This window comes from Mustela putorius, unplaced genomic scaffold (genome assembly GCF_011764305.1).
Source record: "Mustela putorius furo isolate JIRA1106 unplaced genomic scaffold, ASM1176430v1.1 tig00001012_pilon_pilon_pilon, whole genome shotgun sequence".
NCBI classification, from domain to species: domain Eukaryota; kingdom Metazoa; phylum Chordata; class Mammalia; order Carnivora; family Mustelidae; genus Mustela; species Mustela putorius.
The window spans coordinates 367,183-384,285 of NW_025421531.1; the positions used below are offsets into that span (position 1 = coordinate 367,183).

The 17,103-nt window shown below is 33.9% G+C and overlaps 1 protein-coding gene across 5 annotated transcripts in view; it reads right to left on the minus strand.

The window, feature by feature from the left end:
• Nucleotides 1–17,103, minus strand: part of PTPRC (protein tyrosine phosphatase receptor type C) — a 124,469-nt gene that overhangs the window by 32,805 nt on the left and 74,561 nt on the right. For all 5 annotated transcript variants that reach the window (XM_013058114.2, XM_013058113.2, XM_004756230.3 and 2 more), the window contains 5 exons: nucleotides 16,218–16,358; nucleotides 11,641–11,757; nucleotides 6,823–6,975; nucleotides 5,212–5,423; nucleotides 490–550 (listed from right to left, as the gene is read on the minus strand). In XM_013058114.2, coding sequence (XP_012913568.2) covers nucleotides 490–550; nucleotides 5,212–5,423; nucleotides 6,823–6,975; nucleotides 11,641–11,757; nucleotides 16,218–16,358 — 684 coding nt within the window. The remainder of the gene's footprint in view (nucleotides 1–489; nucleotides 551–5,211; nucleotides 5,424–6,822; nucleotides 6,976–11,640; nucleotides 11,758–16,217; nucleotides 16,359–17,103) is intronic.

Consider the following 17,103-nt stretch of genomic DNA (forward strand, 5'->3'; position numbering starts at 1 on the left):
ATGGAATTTAAAATATTGTATTTTACAGGGAACAAACTGATGGTTGTCTATGAGAAGAGGGGTGACGGGATGAGTAAAACCAGTGAGGGGAGTGGGAGGCACAGGCTTTCAGTTATGAAATGAATTAATCACTGGAACAAAAGGCACAGCATAAGGAATAGAGCCAGTGATATTGTAATAGTGTTGCATGATGATAGATGGTAGACACATTTGAGGTGAACATAACATAAAATATAGTTGTTAAATCACTATGTTGTACATCTGAAAATAATGTAACATTGTATGTCAACTATACTCAAAAATTAAAAATAAAGTAAAATATTGTATTTTATTTACCTATACATCTTTTTACAGGCAACTTAAAATATTATTTATGGAAAATGTAAACATTTAAAAATTAAATATTAGTATGAATGAATAAAACTTTGTAAGTGTTAATATATGTTTCGATGTAAATAAAATATAATAAACAGCCACATAATGACTTACAAGATGTTGATCGAGAAACTCTTTCTACAGGTCCCTCAAAGTGCCCATTGTTATAGTAGACCTGAATTTCAGTAGTAAAAAAGAAAAAATTTTCTAATGTAAATTTATTTATCATATTGAAACACATATATTACTTCTAATACAATGCTATTTATTTTAATTTAAATATACAGGTTAACTTTCAAGTTGAAACCAAGATTATGGCAAAATTTTGTTATCAAACATATTTTTTTAAGATTTTGTTTATTTATTTGACAGACAGATTACATGTAGGCAGAAAGGCAGGCAGAGAAAGAGGAGGAAGCAGGCTCCCTGCTGAGCAGAGAGCCTGATGCGGGGCTCGATCCCAGGACCCTGAGATCATGACCTGAGCCGAAGTCAGAGGTTTAACCCACTGAGCCAGCCAGGCGCCCCATCAAATATTTTTTAAAGACATTACTTAACAGTGAAAAAGATAAAAGAAATCTCAACCTATTTAGCTATAATCATCATAATAATAATGGTTATAATCAACAAGAATAAGTGAAACTGAATGAATAAGATCCAACACAACAAAATACTCAAATCTTAAAGCTAAAATTCCCTACCTAATATCTTTACATTTACTTTAAAAGGGAAATTCTATCATATACTGTTTATAAGGGTTATAAATAAAATGCACACACAATTTATAAAAATAAGTAGAAATAAGTATCACAATATTTATAATAAAGTGATATTTAATTCACAAGGAAAGATTGGCACCCTCAAGTGACATAGATTAAAATCTACAGTGTTGACCTAACTAGCATAACTATCTGTGTCTCGTAATACTGAACACAAATAAAACCAACACAATTTAGTGATACAAGGAAAGCTGAAAGGAGCAAGAAAGCAATAAGAGGCTTTGGCAAAAAACAAATTTAAATAAAAATAAATCTGAATAGTATCATTAAAAGGTAAACATGACAAATTCGGAAAATATATATCTAAGTTTTTACCCTTTGGTAAGATTTGACAAATATAGTACTCACAGAATATTTAAAAACATTCATGATACATTGAGCTATAAAAAATACTTTATAAATTCCAAAAAGTAGGAATTGTAAAAGCTGATTATCTTTTAAAATCTAACAATTAATAATAATAAAAATCCAAGCACCAAAAATGTAAAAACACTCTCTTTAAAAACAGATAAATGAAAAATTCTTCCTAATTGCAGTTATAAATTCCTTGGAAATTATCAATAATAAAAACATTCTACTCTAAAAATCCACTCATTAAATTTTGTCAGTCATTCAAAAATTAGTAATAAACATCACAGACATGGTTTACAGCCAAAATTTTACCAAAGGACAGTTCATAGATTTCTTTTGTTTTGTTTTTAGAAAATAAAAAAAGAAAGAAATGGAGAAAAAAGACTTTCAATCCTAAATTACCAGAACATAAAAATAAATCTACAAAAAAGAAAAGTAATAAATTAAGAATGATAAAAACAACTTTATTATTCTATTAAGCAGAGATCACAGTGATGATAAAAACCAAAATGACTGGTACCTTGTGATGGCATAAATGTTGTAGTAGAAACAGAAAGAAACATGAAAATGAATTATGGTACATGCAATGAAGAAAGCAGGAGACCATCTTTTGGAGGGTAGGAAAAAATGGATAACTAGATAATAATATACTAATTTGAATTTGAAGATTGTATTTTAATATGATGCTTATATATATTTTTCCAGAGTAACTTATATTGACAAATGGGAAAAGAAAATTCTAGAAAGAGAGAAGAACATCAAGTAAAGTACGTGTACAGATGTGGTTGAGAAACTGAAAAGAAACGTAGCTTAATGGGTGCTAGAAAAGTAATGGGAGATGACGTATAATGGACGTGAAATGCAATAACAAAATATTTCTTTTACATGGACTATTCCTTGAAAAAATAAATACCACCCTCACAAAGTGTAAAATATGTGTAAAGAACAATAATATTGGAAGAAAATGTAAATGGTTCAGAAGGAATTCCTGTGTTAAAAGGATTAAAACAAATTATTCAGAGAACAAATCATCCCTATATTAAAGTTATAACATGTACAAAAACAGGAAAATGTCTCCAATATGCTTTATCAGGTTAGCATAAGCTTTGTACCAAAATATATTAAGAATGGAGAATGCCCACACCTATACCAAATGGCTATGCCCACTACTTCTACCCACTTATTGAATGGTCTCATTTATGAATATCCATTCATAAAGATTTAAAAAATTAAGCCATTGAATTCAATAATACTTTAAGGAAATAATACATAACAACAGAGCAAGCTTTTTTTCTTAGAATATGACATGGTTTAGCATTACAAAACCTATTACTATAATTCACCATATAAACAAATAACATCATGTCATCACAACCATGGCATCATCTAATATAGTACAATAAAAACATGTGATAAAGTTTAACCTATATCTCTGATGAAACAGAGAAACAACAAGAAAGTTTGTATATTTATATATATTATTACATATACATAAACATTTCTTTAAGTGATTAAAGATATGAAGCCAGTTGCCAACATTATATTGAACAGTCAACTTTAGACTGTTTAAATGTCCATCAAATCAGAAATAAAACTGATAAATTTGACTGAATAAAAAGAAAAGGAAAAATTGTATATGACTCAGTGTTCTAAATAAAATTAAAAAGCAAACTGCAAATCAGAAACAAAATGTGCAACTTATATGACAAAGACTTTCATATCATCAATATCCAACTTCCCCAAATAAAATTGGGCAAAGGAGGTAAAAAGTATGGTACCACAAACCAATAACAGCAACAACAAAAACCATGTTTATCTTCATCAGTAAATGAAGAAACTCCATTCAAACAAAAAGAGATGTTAATAGCATATTTCACCTACTACACATCAAAGAAAAAGAAGGGCATGCCCAGTATTGTGAGACTTAACAGCAGTCACTTCATATACTGTTATGGGAAGTGTAATTTGGTAACTTAGAGGAAAAAAAATTATCACAAAAATTCTTAAAATACATGTAAATTATTTTTAAACCAATACATTTATTTCCGGGAATTTATTTAAACTGAAGTGATTAAAGACAGATTCAAAGATTTTTCTGTTTACCAGTAAGTGTGTTTATTGATTATTGTCTACAACGGAGATGAAAACAAGCACAGTTAATAGAATGTGATGAAGCCCTAGGATAGAATCTTACACAGCAATTAAAAATTGCATAGTAGCAGAATATTTAACATGGAAAACTGTCCATGATACAGTGATATGTGAAAAACTGCTGTTCAAAATATTGATAATATATGTGCTGAATGTATATAAATATGCATTACACGTTATGGAAGTTGTGAGGTAATGGAAAATATATACTGGTCTTTGCCCTTGGTTCATGGCATAGAATTCCTGAAATCCTTATAATTTCCCTGGTGATATGAGTGTCTTTCATTCTAATGAGGTGATTAGTCACTGGAAAGATAAAGCCATGAGTAGAAGTTTGGAATTTTCAGTCCCGCCTCTCATTCTTTTGAGAAGGTAGAAGGGCTGAAAATGAAGTTAATGATTGATCACATCTTCATGATGAAGGCTCCTTAAAATCTCCAAAGAACAAGATTTGGGGAGCTATCAGGTTGGTGAACACATCTACATCAGGAGAATGGTGCATCCCAACTTCATGGAGACAGAAGGTGCTGTATGTGGGGCCTTCTCAGACATCGCCCTTTCTCTTCATCTGACTGCATCTATATCCTTTATCACATACTTTAATAAATTGGTATAAATAAATAAATAAATAAATAAATATGAATAAGTGTTTCCCTGAGTTCTGTGGGCCACGCGAACAGACCTGAGGAGAGGGTCATGGAAATGCCCAATTTACCACATTGAACAAAAGTTGAGGGTAACCTAGGGATCAGCTACTTGCAGTTGGCATCTGAAGAGGAATAGGAACAGTCTTGTGGGACCAATCCCTTCACCAGTGGAATCTGCCACTGTCTCCAGATAGGTAGTGTCAGATTTGAATTAAATTGTAGGACACCCAGCTGGTGCCACAAAGACCTGTTGATGTAGAGAAAAGGCTCCACACATTTTGTGACTAGAAGTGTCAGTTTAGTGTTGCATGTGAAGAGAGACATGTGAACAGGAGACTCACAGAGAAGAACACACAAGAGAAGACTGAACTGAGGTTTTCCCCTACAACCAGGAGAAAGACTGAGTTTTTTCATTTTAGGAGTACATTCACGAAGTATGATCAGTGCACAGTAAGCTTATAGATGAGTTTTTTTTAATTCTCTATGTTCACCTGTATTTCTTAATATTTATTTCTACTCTTTTCCAACCTCAGTGTACCTGTAAAATATTTTGTAATTAAAAAAGTCATGTTAATAAAGATAAATTCAAGGTAAATGAAAGATTTGACAAATTAATAATCCACTGCATGAAAAATGTTGTGCTTCTTGACAGAGGAGCAATAATTTTGCTTTAAGTAAATCATATTGAAGGTCAAAAATATTCCCCCCAAAATATTTGTTTGAAACCACTGTTTTTAGAACTGGGAATTCAAAGTTTGAAGTCAAATATTTAAGACTTCAAAGTTTGATTTCATTAGACACAGTTTCCAAGCTCACATGAACACTGGTCTTAGTATGATTTACGTATGACATGACAATCATTATAATGTATATCAGTACTATAGTGATTATAGAAATTAAAATCTTACCTCAAATTCATATGTTGTTGAATATTGAAGATCTTCTACAGAGAAATTACAAGATTTTGATCTATTTTCTTTAACATCACCACCTCCAGGTTTGACTTTCAGAAAATAGTAGCCATTGCTGGGGCCATTATATCTGGTAGGAGGCTTACAAGTCACAATTATACTATTATCTGTTTTCAGTAAAGCTTGTAGGTTGTTGACTGGGTCTGGAGCTATCAAAATGAAGAAAGATTTGTTACTTGAATCACTTTGTAAATGCATATTAAAATCACTTGGCAATGTATATGTACAATATAAATTATTGTAAGTGTGAATTTGGTGGTTATAGATGAGAAAGTTATAATAGTACATCCATCAAAATGTTGTGCCAAAACACCTAAAAATAAATCACCTAGTCATTCAGTGAATATTAGCATCTGTGTTGTACTTGAAATCATGAGAGCTTATGCTCTCCCCTATGGGGAGTATGTAGAATTATAGAATAGAAGGAAACAGAGGAAGGTGAAGGGGAGGGGAAGAAAGGGGAAAGGAGAAAAGAAAGGATGCTATGGGGACCCTGAAGGTTTACGTACAGTCCAGCACCTGCATTGTTTTAAGATTTTTATTTGTCAGTAATCTCCGCACCCAACATGGGGCTCAAACTCACAATCCCAAAATCAAGAGTTGCACTGTACCAACTGAACCAGCCAGATGTCCCAGCTTCTCCATCCTTGAGAAGCTTATGTTATCCTAGTAACCACCTCCCTGGCTGCATTCTTCGGGAGCAGCGACAAATTATCTTCATCTTTTGTGACTTCACAGAGATTTAGAAAAATAATAAGACCATAAAGTTCAAGGATCTGGACTTTTAAAACCAGAAACTGAATGACCTTAAATTTCACTAAGAGCATTCTGCGCCCAGCCCTAAATGACAAAATTTTTCTTCATAAGCCTGGTGACAGTGAGGATCTCTGGAGCTACAAATACTACCTTACACAGGGCTATTTCTTCCTTCCTGACTTAGTGGAGTTAACATTCACCTCAGAGATAGATCTAGCTTTAGATCTTGGAAACTATGGAAACATCATACAGGTGGCAAGAGGCAAATGCCTTTGAAAGGAAACCTCAGATGGAAAATGTGCCAAAAAATAAAAGAGTAGGTGGTTCAGTATAACAAAGAGAAGAAAATGCCAATAAAATATTATGTTTTATAGAACGTTTTGTGAGGTAAGCAGAGGTCAGCAAGTGAACACTTTGCTTTCAAAGTGAGACATTATTAGGAGTCTGACTACAATTGATATTTCTAGATGATAAAAAAAAACAACAGATAATGCATTTCTATCTAAGTTGATTAGGTACCTAAATTGCCTGAAACCTTAAAAATTGTACCTGTTAATATGCCCTCTGCTTCATTCTTACAATTCTATAATGATATATGAGATATACAGAAAACCCAGGATAACAGTTATGAAATTACTGTATTTTAAATTATTATAAACCCTAGATGTTAACACATGTGCCTTCTCAATGTGTTTCCTAAATGAAGCATAAAGACAGATGGATTGTATCCTCAATAGTTTACACTTTGCACCTTGCCATTCACAGAAAGAAGCATCAAAGCTTAGATCTTACCTGTTTCTGCTGTACGACATACAGTCTCCACAGGAATTCCATTACGTTGTACTTTTCCAGTGGCATAGGCATTTAATGATATCTTGTAGACTTCATAAGGTACCAAATCTGACAATCTATATTGGGTCTTCGTCTTATCCAGATTTATGCATTCTTTATTTTTATCACGGGGAAAAACGTAAACATTTACTAAGTCATTAAAAGTCAGGATTGCCACATATTTAATTTGGACACTACATTAAATCATTTTTTAAAACATTTTATGTATTTAATTTGACAGAGAGAGAGAGAGAGAGACAGTGAGAGAGGGAACACAAGCAGGGGGAGTGAAGAGGGAGAAGCAGGCTTCCCGCCAAGCAGGGAGCCTGATGCAGGGCTCTGAGCTGAAGTCAGAAGCTTAACGACTGAGCCACCCAGGTGCCCCTCTACATTAAATCATTTTGAACCAACTCCAAACTGAGAGATGGAGAAAGATATACATCCTTGGTATTCAGAAGTACTGTATATACAATTATCAACAAATGTATTGAACAAATTCATTTATTATAAATAAACTCAAATATTCAAAAATATAATTTCATATAATTGATTTGGAACATAAAATATTTAACAAGTTCAAGTATATTTGTGAAGGTGGTCTCTTTCCTTTCTGAGAAAACACAGCCCACAATGACTTTTATAAAAGTCTTGAGTTGTATTGTTTTAGAAAGAGTACTTTTTAGGGAGTCTTTTCTAATGTGCAACCTTTGAACTTTGAACACTGATATTAGTTACTGTTATGGATTTGAGGCACAGAATCCACTTAAGGACTAATAACTATGTTGGCATAAGGGATAAAAGAAAGCATTACAAATGAAAGAAGGAGCATTCTGAACGTAGGGACAAGCCTGACGAGGATACCAGATTCTGGTCAGGGAGGATTATGGCAGGTAGGATCTTGTTTAAATATGTTTTGACATTCAGGCAGAAGAGTTAGCATTTGTTGAATTGAAAATTCACTAGCCACCATTTTTGAGTAGCTAAAGGTATCAATCAAAACTTATTAAAAGACAACCAGGATGTAATTAAAGGAAGATTAAAGTTGGCAGCATGATGCTGGCCAGCAATTATAGTGATAATAGTAATAATAATAAGGTTGATGATAAAAGATAATGACTAGGTCATTCTATGTGCCAAACATGATTTTACTTGGTATACATGAATGAATTAGCCATCACCACAATTCTATAGGCTGGCTCTCTTAGTTTCATCCAATTTTACAGATGAGAAAACTGAGCCATAGAAATGTGAAGCAATCAGTCTATGATCTCACAGGAAAGGAGGTACAGAGCCAGGATGAGATCCAAGCATTGAGGTTCTAGGGTCTATGCTCTTGCTTTCCCCACTGTGCATATTGTCTGCTGTGGAAGAAGGGACAAGGTTTGCAGTGGGGCCAAGTTGATTTTGAACCTGGATACTTCACTTCTCTGGTCCAGCTTGACATGCCTATGGATTTGCAGAAACAGTATAAGATCTAACCTGTTAATTTCTTGTCTCAGGTACTTATCAATAGTATTGAGATTGTAGTAATATCGTGACCTTACCATGGAATGCTAAATAAAAAGTAAGATAAAATGACTCTTCTAAATTGATTAAATGTCTATTTTCTCAGAAATCCCCAAAGCTGGAGTTAATTGATTTATACCTGACAGCTCAGTTCTATTCTAACCCTAGGGAGAGTTCCATTTGAGGTCAGGAAAGGTGTTAGCTCAAGAGAGGGGCAGGTATAACTCTCCCTGACCCCTCACTCAAAACTTCTACTCACTCCTTATATAGATTGTTAGAACAATACCAGATAAAATCTAAACATCAAGATGCTATTTTCAAGGTCACTCTGGCTTCCATTTAGTGACCTAATTTTGTATGTTTGCATATGTAACCTGACAACCATTCTGCTTCAAAATGATTGATTTATGTACCTCTGTAAAGATTTTATCTTAGCAAATTTGATAGAAGTCAAATTGATGATTTAATTTATAAGAATGTGTTGTTCAAAAGATACTGCTGTTTGGGATTAAAGTTTTCAGTGCTTAGAAGGGTGGTTGGGAATGTTCATTTCTGATTGCAAAGGGTTTTAAGCTTTGGTTGAAATGTCGAAATACTTTATGTGAATATCTCTGCCTCTTCCACATATTTGAACAATTTTTCTCAGGACTTTGACAGCAGAAGTATAATATGAAACACATTAAGGACTTATTTGACATAGTGCTTGAAATTTGTCTTTTCTTAGAGCAACAGAAACATGAAATTTTAAGGCATGCATGTTGACTGGAAAGGGTTAGAAAGACACTGGCTTTCTCACTTGTCACTTCTTTGTTTAAGAAGAAAAAAAAATCCTTGGGAAATCCACAGCTTCTAAGACTACTCTGAAGTATCTTCTTGAACACTATGCCAAAGAGTATAAATCTTGATCCCCACAGAATTTTGTGCTGGAAGGGGGAAAAAATATCTTTCTTCTTAAAAAAAAAGGAATACACAAAATTTCCAGCAGCATTGTTGTGGTCTTGAAGGGTACACACTGGTTTCAGTAACTTCTGAAAATAGTACTTGGGGTGCCTGGTTCTCGGGTCCTGAGATTGGACCCTGTGTTGGGCTCTGCATTGAGCATGGAATCTGCTTCGGATTCACCCTCTCCCTCTCTCTTTGCCCCTCCGCCCGCCCACCCTTCACACACACACACACACACACACACACACACACACAGAGTACTTTGGATATAACAAAGCATAGATGGCTTTTTCCCATTAGTGGGGGAACGTCTTGTCACTTGTCATCCTTAAGTTAATATAAAATACACAGTTTCTCAAAGTAGCTCATGCTAAAAATATGAACAACACAGTAGCCAAAAGACCACAGTTCAAGCTGTTGAATTTGAACATTTATCAGAAGTTCTGTGATCCTGAGTTGCATCACATGAACAATGGCTACATTTATTTTTTCAGAGTTATTATTGAAATGCTTAACAAAATCTTAAAATATTATGAAAACACCCAACGAAGAGGAAACTAAGTCAATGTAGGAAACTATATTTTCGTTCTCCTTTAATATGTAGCTTTCGGAGACACTGAAATGATTGGATTATGAAATAATGAAATCAAATGTAATGCCCAACTAAAAAGCAATATAATCTGCAATAGTACTTCATAGACTTTACTCCTGTGGATTTTTAATAGTGATATTACTTGAAATAATGAAAGTAGTTAAAATACTCATTTTAACAATGTTAAAATCCTATCAACTCCCTGAAAAAATTGAAGAGGATCTCATGGCATATGTTTGAGATGAATAGAATAGCAGAACACCTTTCTTCTTATGACAGTTGATTTGGAGGGAAATGGAGGAAAATATGAAAGGTGAAATAGAAGGACACACATAGCCTGATTTTGGCCAGCTCTCCCTTCTTTTCCCCCCAATCCTGTTCAAATGTTACATTTAGATAGCCATATATTTGGTGGCACTAAATATAAAGGAGATGTACTAGTTGCAAAGAAAATAAAACTAAAATAAAACAAAACTTGTCAGACAGCTAATAATTACATCTTCCTTAACCTGATTATTAAAGTAGACATTTTTTAAAAGCTGTGCAGAGTACAAAGGAGCAATAAACACCACTCATAAATTTTTACCGTATACTCTTCCATTCAAAATACTCCATAGGAGAGAGTTTGGAAAAGGAAGAGTACAGTAAGGAATAGTGAGTAGACTCAGAGAAGAGAAAAGAAAGCCAAACAATGTGTTCATACAGAATCCAAACCAAGGAAGTTTGTACAAGAAGGGTCTGAGCAAGTATCTAATTGTCTTGCTGTTTTGTCTTCCTGTAATTTCAATTTTCTTTTCCCATAGATCTAACTTTTGAAATTACCATTATAGCAAGTAGAAGGCATGTATTTCTTCTCCACAGCCTTTGAATCCTCTTAATTTGAAAATGCATGCTAATTTGAAAATGCATGTGTATTTAACTGTGCTTTAGTAGTTTCATTATTAAGAGTCAAACAACCAGCAGGAACAATGTTATCAAAATATAAACTAATACGCTAGAAACAAGCCATTTCAGAATTTTAACTGTATGTGGGTTTCTTTCCTACCAAGCAAAGAGATGGAATTCTGTACGATATTCAGCTCAGGCCTACTTTAAGCTACAAGTAAAGGATTGGCAAGTGAGCTCTCACATGCTGAGTTGGCTGGGCAGGGGCCCAGTGATGCCTACAGTTTTCTACAAGCATTTTGGATACTTTAAGTTATCCAGGAGATGTTTTTTTCCCCTTAAATAGAGTCTCATTTGGAGGGCTCATGGCTGAACTGGTCGTAGCACATTTTTTGAATGACATTTATTTCTACAAAGTCTAACTAGAACTATGTTCCAAGATTCCTCTGCCATTAAACTGGCTTCCATGGCTAAATTAGGCAAGGTTTCCTATTTATTCATCCAATATTTTGTGCATACCACCAGGAGCAAGTTTTGAGAGGTATTTGTTTTTTTGTGAGCCTGAATAAGGAGTTTGAACCATGCAACTTACATAATATTTGGAAAATAATAATGAGTATTATTTGCAGGTATTTTTTTTCTCCAGGCTTTGGAGTGTAAAGATTTGAACTAAAACAGATCAAGAAAGACAAGCAAATATAGGGGACGTTCTAGGCATTAGTCATGTCAGAGACTGGAGAGCCCACAGAGAGTGGAAGACATCACAGTCACTCACTAGCTCAACGCCCATTTCTAGCTTTTTTCACTTCCAGAATTATCTTTCCTGATATGGAATTATATCTTACACAAATTACCTGTATTCTTATAACAAAGAGTATAATTATGAAAAGTATCTGTAGGGGGTTTCCAGGTGAGCAGGATGCTAGTTGCACTTTTATCACTGCAGTTAAAATTCCGAGGTGAGCCTGGTCCTGTTAAAAGAATAAGAATATAAAATATGAAAAAAAAAGACATGGAAAAAACCATTCTTCCTATTATAATTATGATGATCAATAACCATATTTTAACTATGAATTAATCGTGAAATTAAAAGAAAGACATCTGGTCTTACCCAATTTGCTTTCGAGGTCCCTTAACAGAGGAAATGTCACTCTAAAGTGGCACCGTGGACCTGAAAGAGTCCACTGACCTGAAGACCTCCAAGAATATCCTCTTCCTCTTATATATATTATGATTCATCTTGGGATTTCTAGATTCCACTGTGCTGGAAATCTGTCATTTGTAGTACTGATAAACTTAATTGTCATTATTTGGAAGCCTCCAATAACTAGTCATCATAACTTGAGATGGAGAATGTAATAAATGCCTAGATCAAATTTATCAGGTACAATTTACAGTAAGACATACTAATTCGAGGTAAAAATGTATGACTTTTGACAAATATATGCATCTACCTAACCACTACCACAATTAAGACCTAAACTATCTCTATCATCCCCAAAAAGTTCTGTGACACTTCCCCATCAACTCAGCTCCCTTGCCCAATCCCAAAACCCTCTGAACTGCTTTGTTACTATAGATTAAATTCATTTTTTCACTCATTTCACATAGATAAAACCAAGTAGTAAGTGGTTTTTTATGTTTAGCATATGGCACTCGATATAATGTTCTAGAGAGTCATTCATGTTGTTGCATATATCAGGAGTTGGTTCTTTTATTTCATGAGTAGTATTCCACTGTGAGGATACACCACATTTTATCTATCCACCAACTATTATTGGGACATTGGGGTTACTTTCAGACTTTCGGCTACTGTGAGTCAATCTGCTATGAATCTTCGTTTAGAAGTCACTGTGAGGACATATTTTTTTCTATTTTTTAAAATATTTAATTTATTTATTTGACAGAGAGAGAGAGAGAACACAAGCAGGCAGAGAGAGAGGGGAGGGAGCAGGCTCCCCGCTGAGCAGAGACCCCGACGACGTGGGGCTCGATCCCAGGACCCTGGGATCATGACCTGAGCTAAAGGCAGAGGCTTAACCAACTGAGCCATCCAGATGCCCCCATGGTTTTTTTTCTCTTTAGCAAATATCTGGAATAAAATTTCTAAGTTATTACCTTACATCCTCCACCAATAGTACTGTCAGTCTTTTTAACGTTAGCCATTTTAGTGGGGGTATAATATCATCCTCTCATAGTTGTTTTAAATTGCATTTCCCAGTTGACTAATGATATTGAGCATCTTTGTATGTGCTTATTGGCCACTTGCATATCTTCTTTTGTGAAACATATGTTCAAAATGTTTGAGTATTTTTAATTTGGTCAGTTTGTGTCTAATTTTGTATTTGGAAGAGTTCCTTATATATTCTGGAGAAACTTCTTTTGTTGAAAAATTAAATGTGGATATTTTCCTATCGTGGCTTGATTGCTTTTTATTTCCTTGATGGCTTTATTTAAAGAGAAAAACACTCAATTTTGATGAGGTCTAATTTATAAATTTTTTTCTTTATGATTTTTGCTTTTTGAGAACTAGGAAATCTTTGCCTGGACCAAAGTAGCAAAGATTTTTTTCTACTGTCTTTGTCTAGACGTTTTATAGTTATAATTTTAATGTTTACATCTGCAATCCATTTTGAGTTAATTTTTGTGTTTATTGAGAGGTAAAGACTGATGTTTGTTTTTTCTTCTATAGGGATACCTGGATCATTTGTTGAAAAAGACTACCCTTTCCTCCATACTTTTTATAGAAAAATATGCTTTTACTTACAAAAAAAATGTTCCTAGGATTTCTATTTTCTTTTATTTATTTATAAAGATTGCAACAATTTTGGTAATTAATATTCAAAAAGTATTAAATTTTTTTAGGTATGCTAGGAACATAATTTTAATGTAGTTTCATTTTTCTTCTTGTGATTTTGTTTTGGAGGGTTATCGGGAGGCAGATTTAGGCAACTCCCTTAGTCCTTAGTTAGCCCTTCCATATGAAATTTAGAATCATGTTAGTATTGTGTATCAAAAATTCTGTGATATTATCATTAATAAACAAGTTCAGTAATGTGGCTGACTGCAAGATCAACACAGAAAATCAACTGACAGTATACTATATAGAGCATCTTTTCATATTCTCATTTGTCATTTGTATCTCTTTTTTGGTAATTATATATTTTTAATACACTAAAGGATTCAATTTTCTAATGCTTAAATTATTATTTAGTATCTATGTTCATAGGAGAAACTGGCCTATGGTTGCCTCCGTTTTACTCAAGTTGCAAATCCACTGAATGTTTACCCTAAGCCTATCCTAAACCCTAAGAATAATTAAAATGAATTGATAGACTTCTGTGTCTTCTGCCCTGTTGAGTAGTTTGGATAAGATAGAAACCAACCGTTCTTTGAACATGTGGCAAATTTGTCTTCATATTTTCTTAAGGGCAGGTGAGGGAAGCAGACAGTGAGTGTGAAATGAGTAGAGAGACATTGGATGATACATTTAATTCCAATTTTTTAATTCTTCCCCAGTAAATTTTCATAATTCATAAGTTCTAGAAAATTTTTCATTTTATCTAACTTTTCATATTGGATGAAAAGTGGCTTTATGGGCGCCTGGGTGGCTCAGTGGTTAAGCCGCTGCCTTCGGCTCAGGTCATGATCTCAGGGTCCTGGGATTGAGTCCCGCATCTGGCTCTCTGCTCAGCAGGGAGCCGGCTTCCTCCTCTCTATCTCTCTCTGCCTGCCTCTCTGTCTACTTGTGATTTCTCTCTGTCAAATAAATAAATAAAATCTTTAAAAAAAAAAAAAGAAAAGTGGCTTTATACTTTGTTAAATATCTACTTTTAGGGTTTTTTTTAAATCAATAGGGACGTTTCATTTTTTGCTAGAGGTCTATTTTAGCATTCTTTTAAAAATCAAGCCTTTAAGTTTGTGAATAAATTCTTAATATAATTTCCTATCTTCTTTCCATAACTTAGTATTATAAACTTAGCTATCTTCTCCCTTCTACCATTTTTGCATTTGTTGTTTTCATTCTTACAAGCACTCTCCATTGACTGTCACTCAGCATACAGCAAAATGATAACATTTCTCCTAAAATACCACTTGGTCTCCCTTCAGGCTGTGAAATTCCTCCCCAACATGTCTTTGCTCAAATCTGAGTATCTGCGTTTCAAAAGGTAAATTGAGGCCATTTGTATTTATGACTTTTGACTTTTGATATACCCTGGCATATTTCTGCTGTCTTTTTTGTTGTTGTTGTTGTTTTTTGTTTTTTGTTTTTTTTTTAATATAATTTTTTATTTTTTATAAACATATATTTTTATCCCCAGGGGTACAGGTCTGTGAATCACCAGGTTTACACACTTCACAGCACTCACCAAAGCACATACCCTCCCCAATGTCCATAACCCCACCCCCTTCTCCCAAACCCCCTCCCCCCAGCAACCCTCAGTTTGTTTTGTGAGATTAAGAGTCACTTATGGTTTGTCTCCCTCCCAATCCCATCTTCTTTCATTTATTCTTCTCCTACCCACTTAAGCCCCCATGTTGCATCACCACTACCTATTTAGCTTTCCACTACTATTTCTTCTCACCCTTTCTCTTTCCCTCCCTACCACTTCCATGTCCTCTACCTCTTCCTTCTTTCTCCTTCTTCCTCAATCTTTCTCTTTTCCTCCTCTTCTTTTTCCTCCTCTTTCCTCTCCTTCTGTTTTCTCCTCCTCCTTTTCCTCCTCTCTCTTTCTTTGGTGGTTACTCCTAAGTTGTCATACACATTATTAACATTTTTTTTTCCCCTAGCAGATTCTACATGTCATCAGAATCTCCATGTTTCCACTGAATAAGAGTGGAATTTTAGCACTCTTCCCTTCCTTCTCTGCTCCAGCTCCCAAATGCTATTATTTTCCAGAATGGTACTTTCCAACTGTGATTAGCTATTATAGTCTTGTTAATATTTATATTGCTAGCATTTTATTCATGCTACATACTAACTTGCCACCAATATTTAGATTTGCTGCTGTGTTTTAATAGCCCTGTGCTCACTTCTGTCAAAGGCAGGGTTTGATAGAGGGGCAGAGGGTGCAACACGACACCACAAAGGGATTGAGGCTGCTGAGGAGATGGGAAATGCATGAAGAAACCGTATCATCTATCTTGGTTTTGTTTCCACCATAATCTCACAAGGGCTTACAATTCACAGTTGAAATAACAACAACAACAAAAAACCAAAACAAACACACAAAAAATTTGACAAAGCTTTGGATCTTCTGTCATTCATTTTGAAATTTTGCTTTAAAAATGGATACATATCTATTTTTCTGAAACCCTTTCTCCAAATCTACAGCATCATTTCCTGTGATTTTCAAAGAATTGCAAGCACATAAGAAGAAATTTTACATATATATATATATATATATATATATATATGTAATATACTCACTTCCCAAATCTGTTTCAATAATTTTATTTAAGAACAAAAACTTATGGCCATCATAGGATGCTTGTAAATCACAGTAATACTTTCTCTGAGGTAAAAAGCCTTCACAGTAAATTTCCTCCCCAGTAGATGGAGTACAATTTTCTGAAAGAAATAAGTATCATATATCAGTAAATGAATAAAATATATTACACTTTGTCTTTAGATTTCATATCTATAATAACTTAGTATCGATCAGATTGAAAGCTTTTGCAAATAGTAAATAAGTAAAAGATACTAAAAACTACCATCATAACGCATGGTTTTGCCATACTCCATTTTAAAGAAAATATTAAAAAGTCTAACTGAATTTGAGAGTATCTCTAATTTTACTGATGGAATGAGCTCTCTGTTCAGAAACTGAGATTGCACCTGAGTTAACTTTTGTCCAATAAATATTTTAGATACATCATTGTTCTACCATCAGTTCATCAGTTTGTTTTTGCTTTCCTTGTACTACTTATATCATAGCCATTAATCTTCTTTATAACATGATGATTACAACCGCTATCACATTGCATCCTTTGTGTGTGTGTGTGTGTGTGTGTCTTGCCATATATGGCTTAGCAAATGGCTTTATGCCAAGGAAGGAGCTTCCATCTTAATAAATTCAAATAAAAAGGAATAAAAATTCATTAAGTCATTAATTATTAAAAATAACTGGTATCTCAACTTTGCCTCCCATATGAACACAAACCCATATTCTTAGAGGCAATTACTGCGTTTTTCCCACTTGTCTTTCATGTATGTGTTCTTGAGGTTGTCTATGAATTTTGGTGATAAAAAAGTTAGTATCCAAAATATATAAAGAATTTATACAAATCAACACCCCAAAACAAATAATCCAATT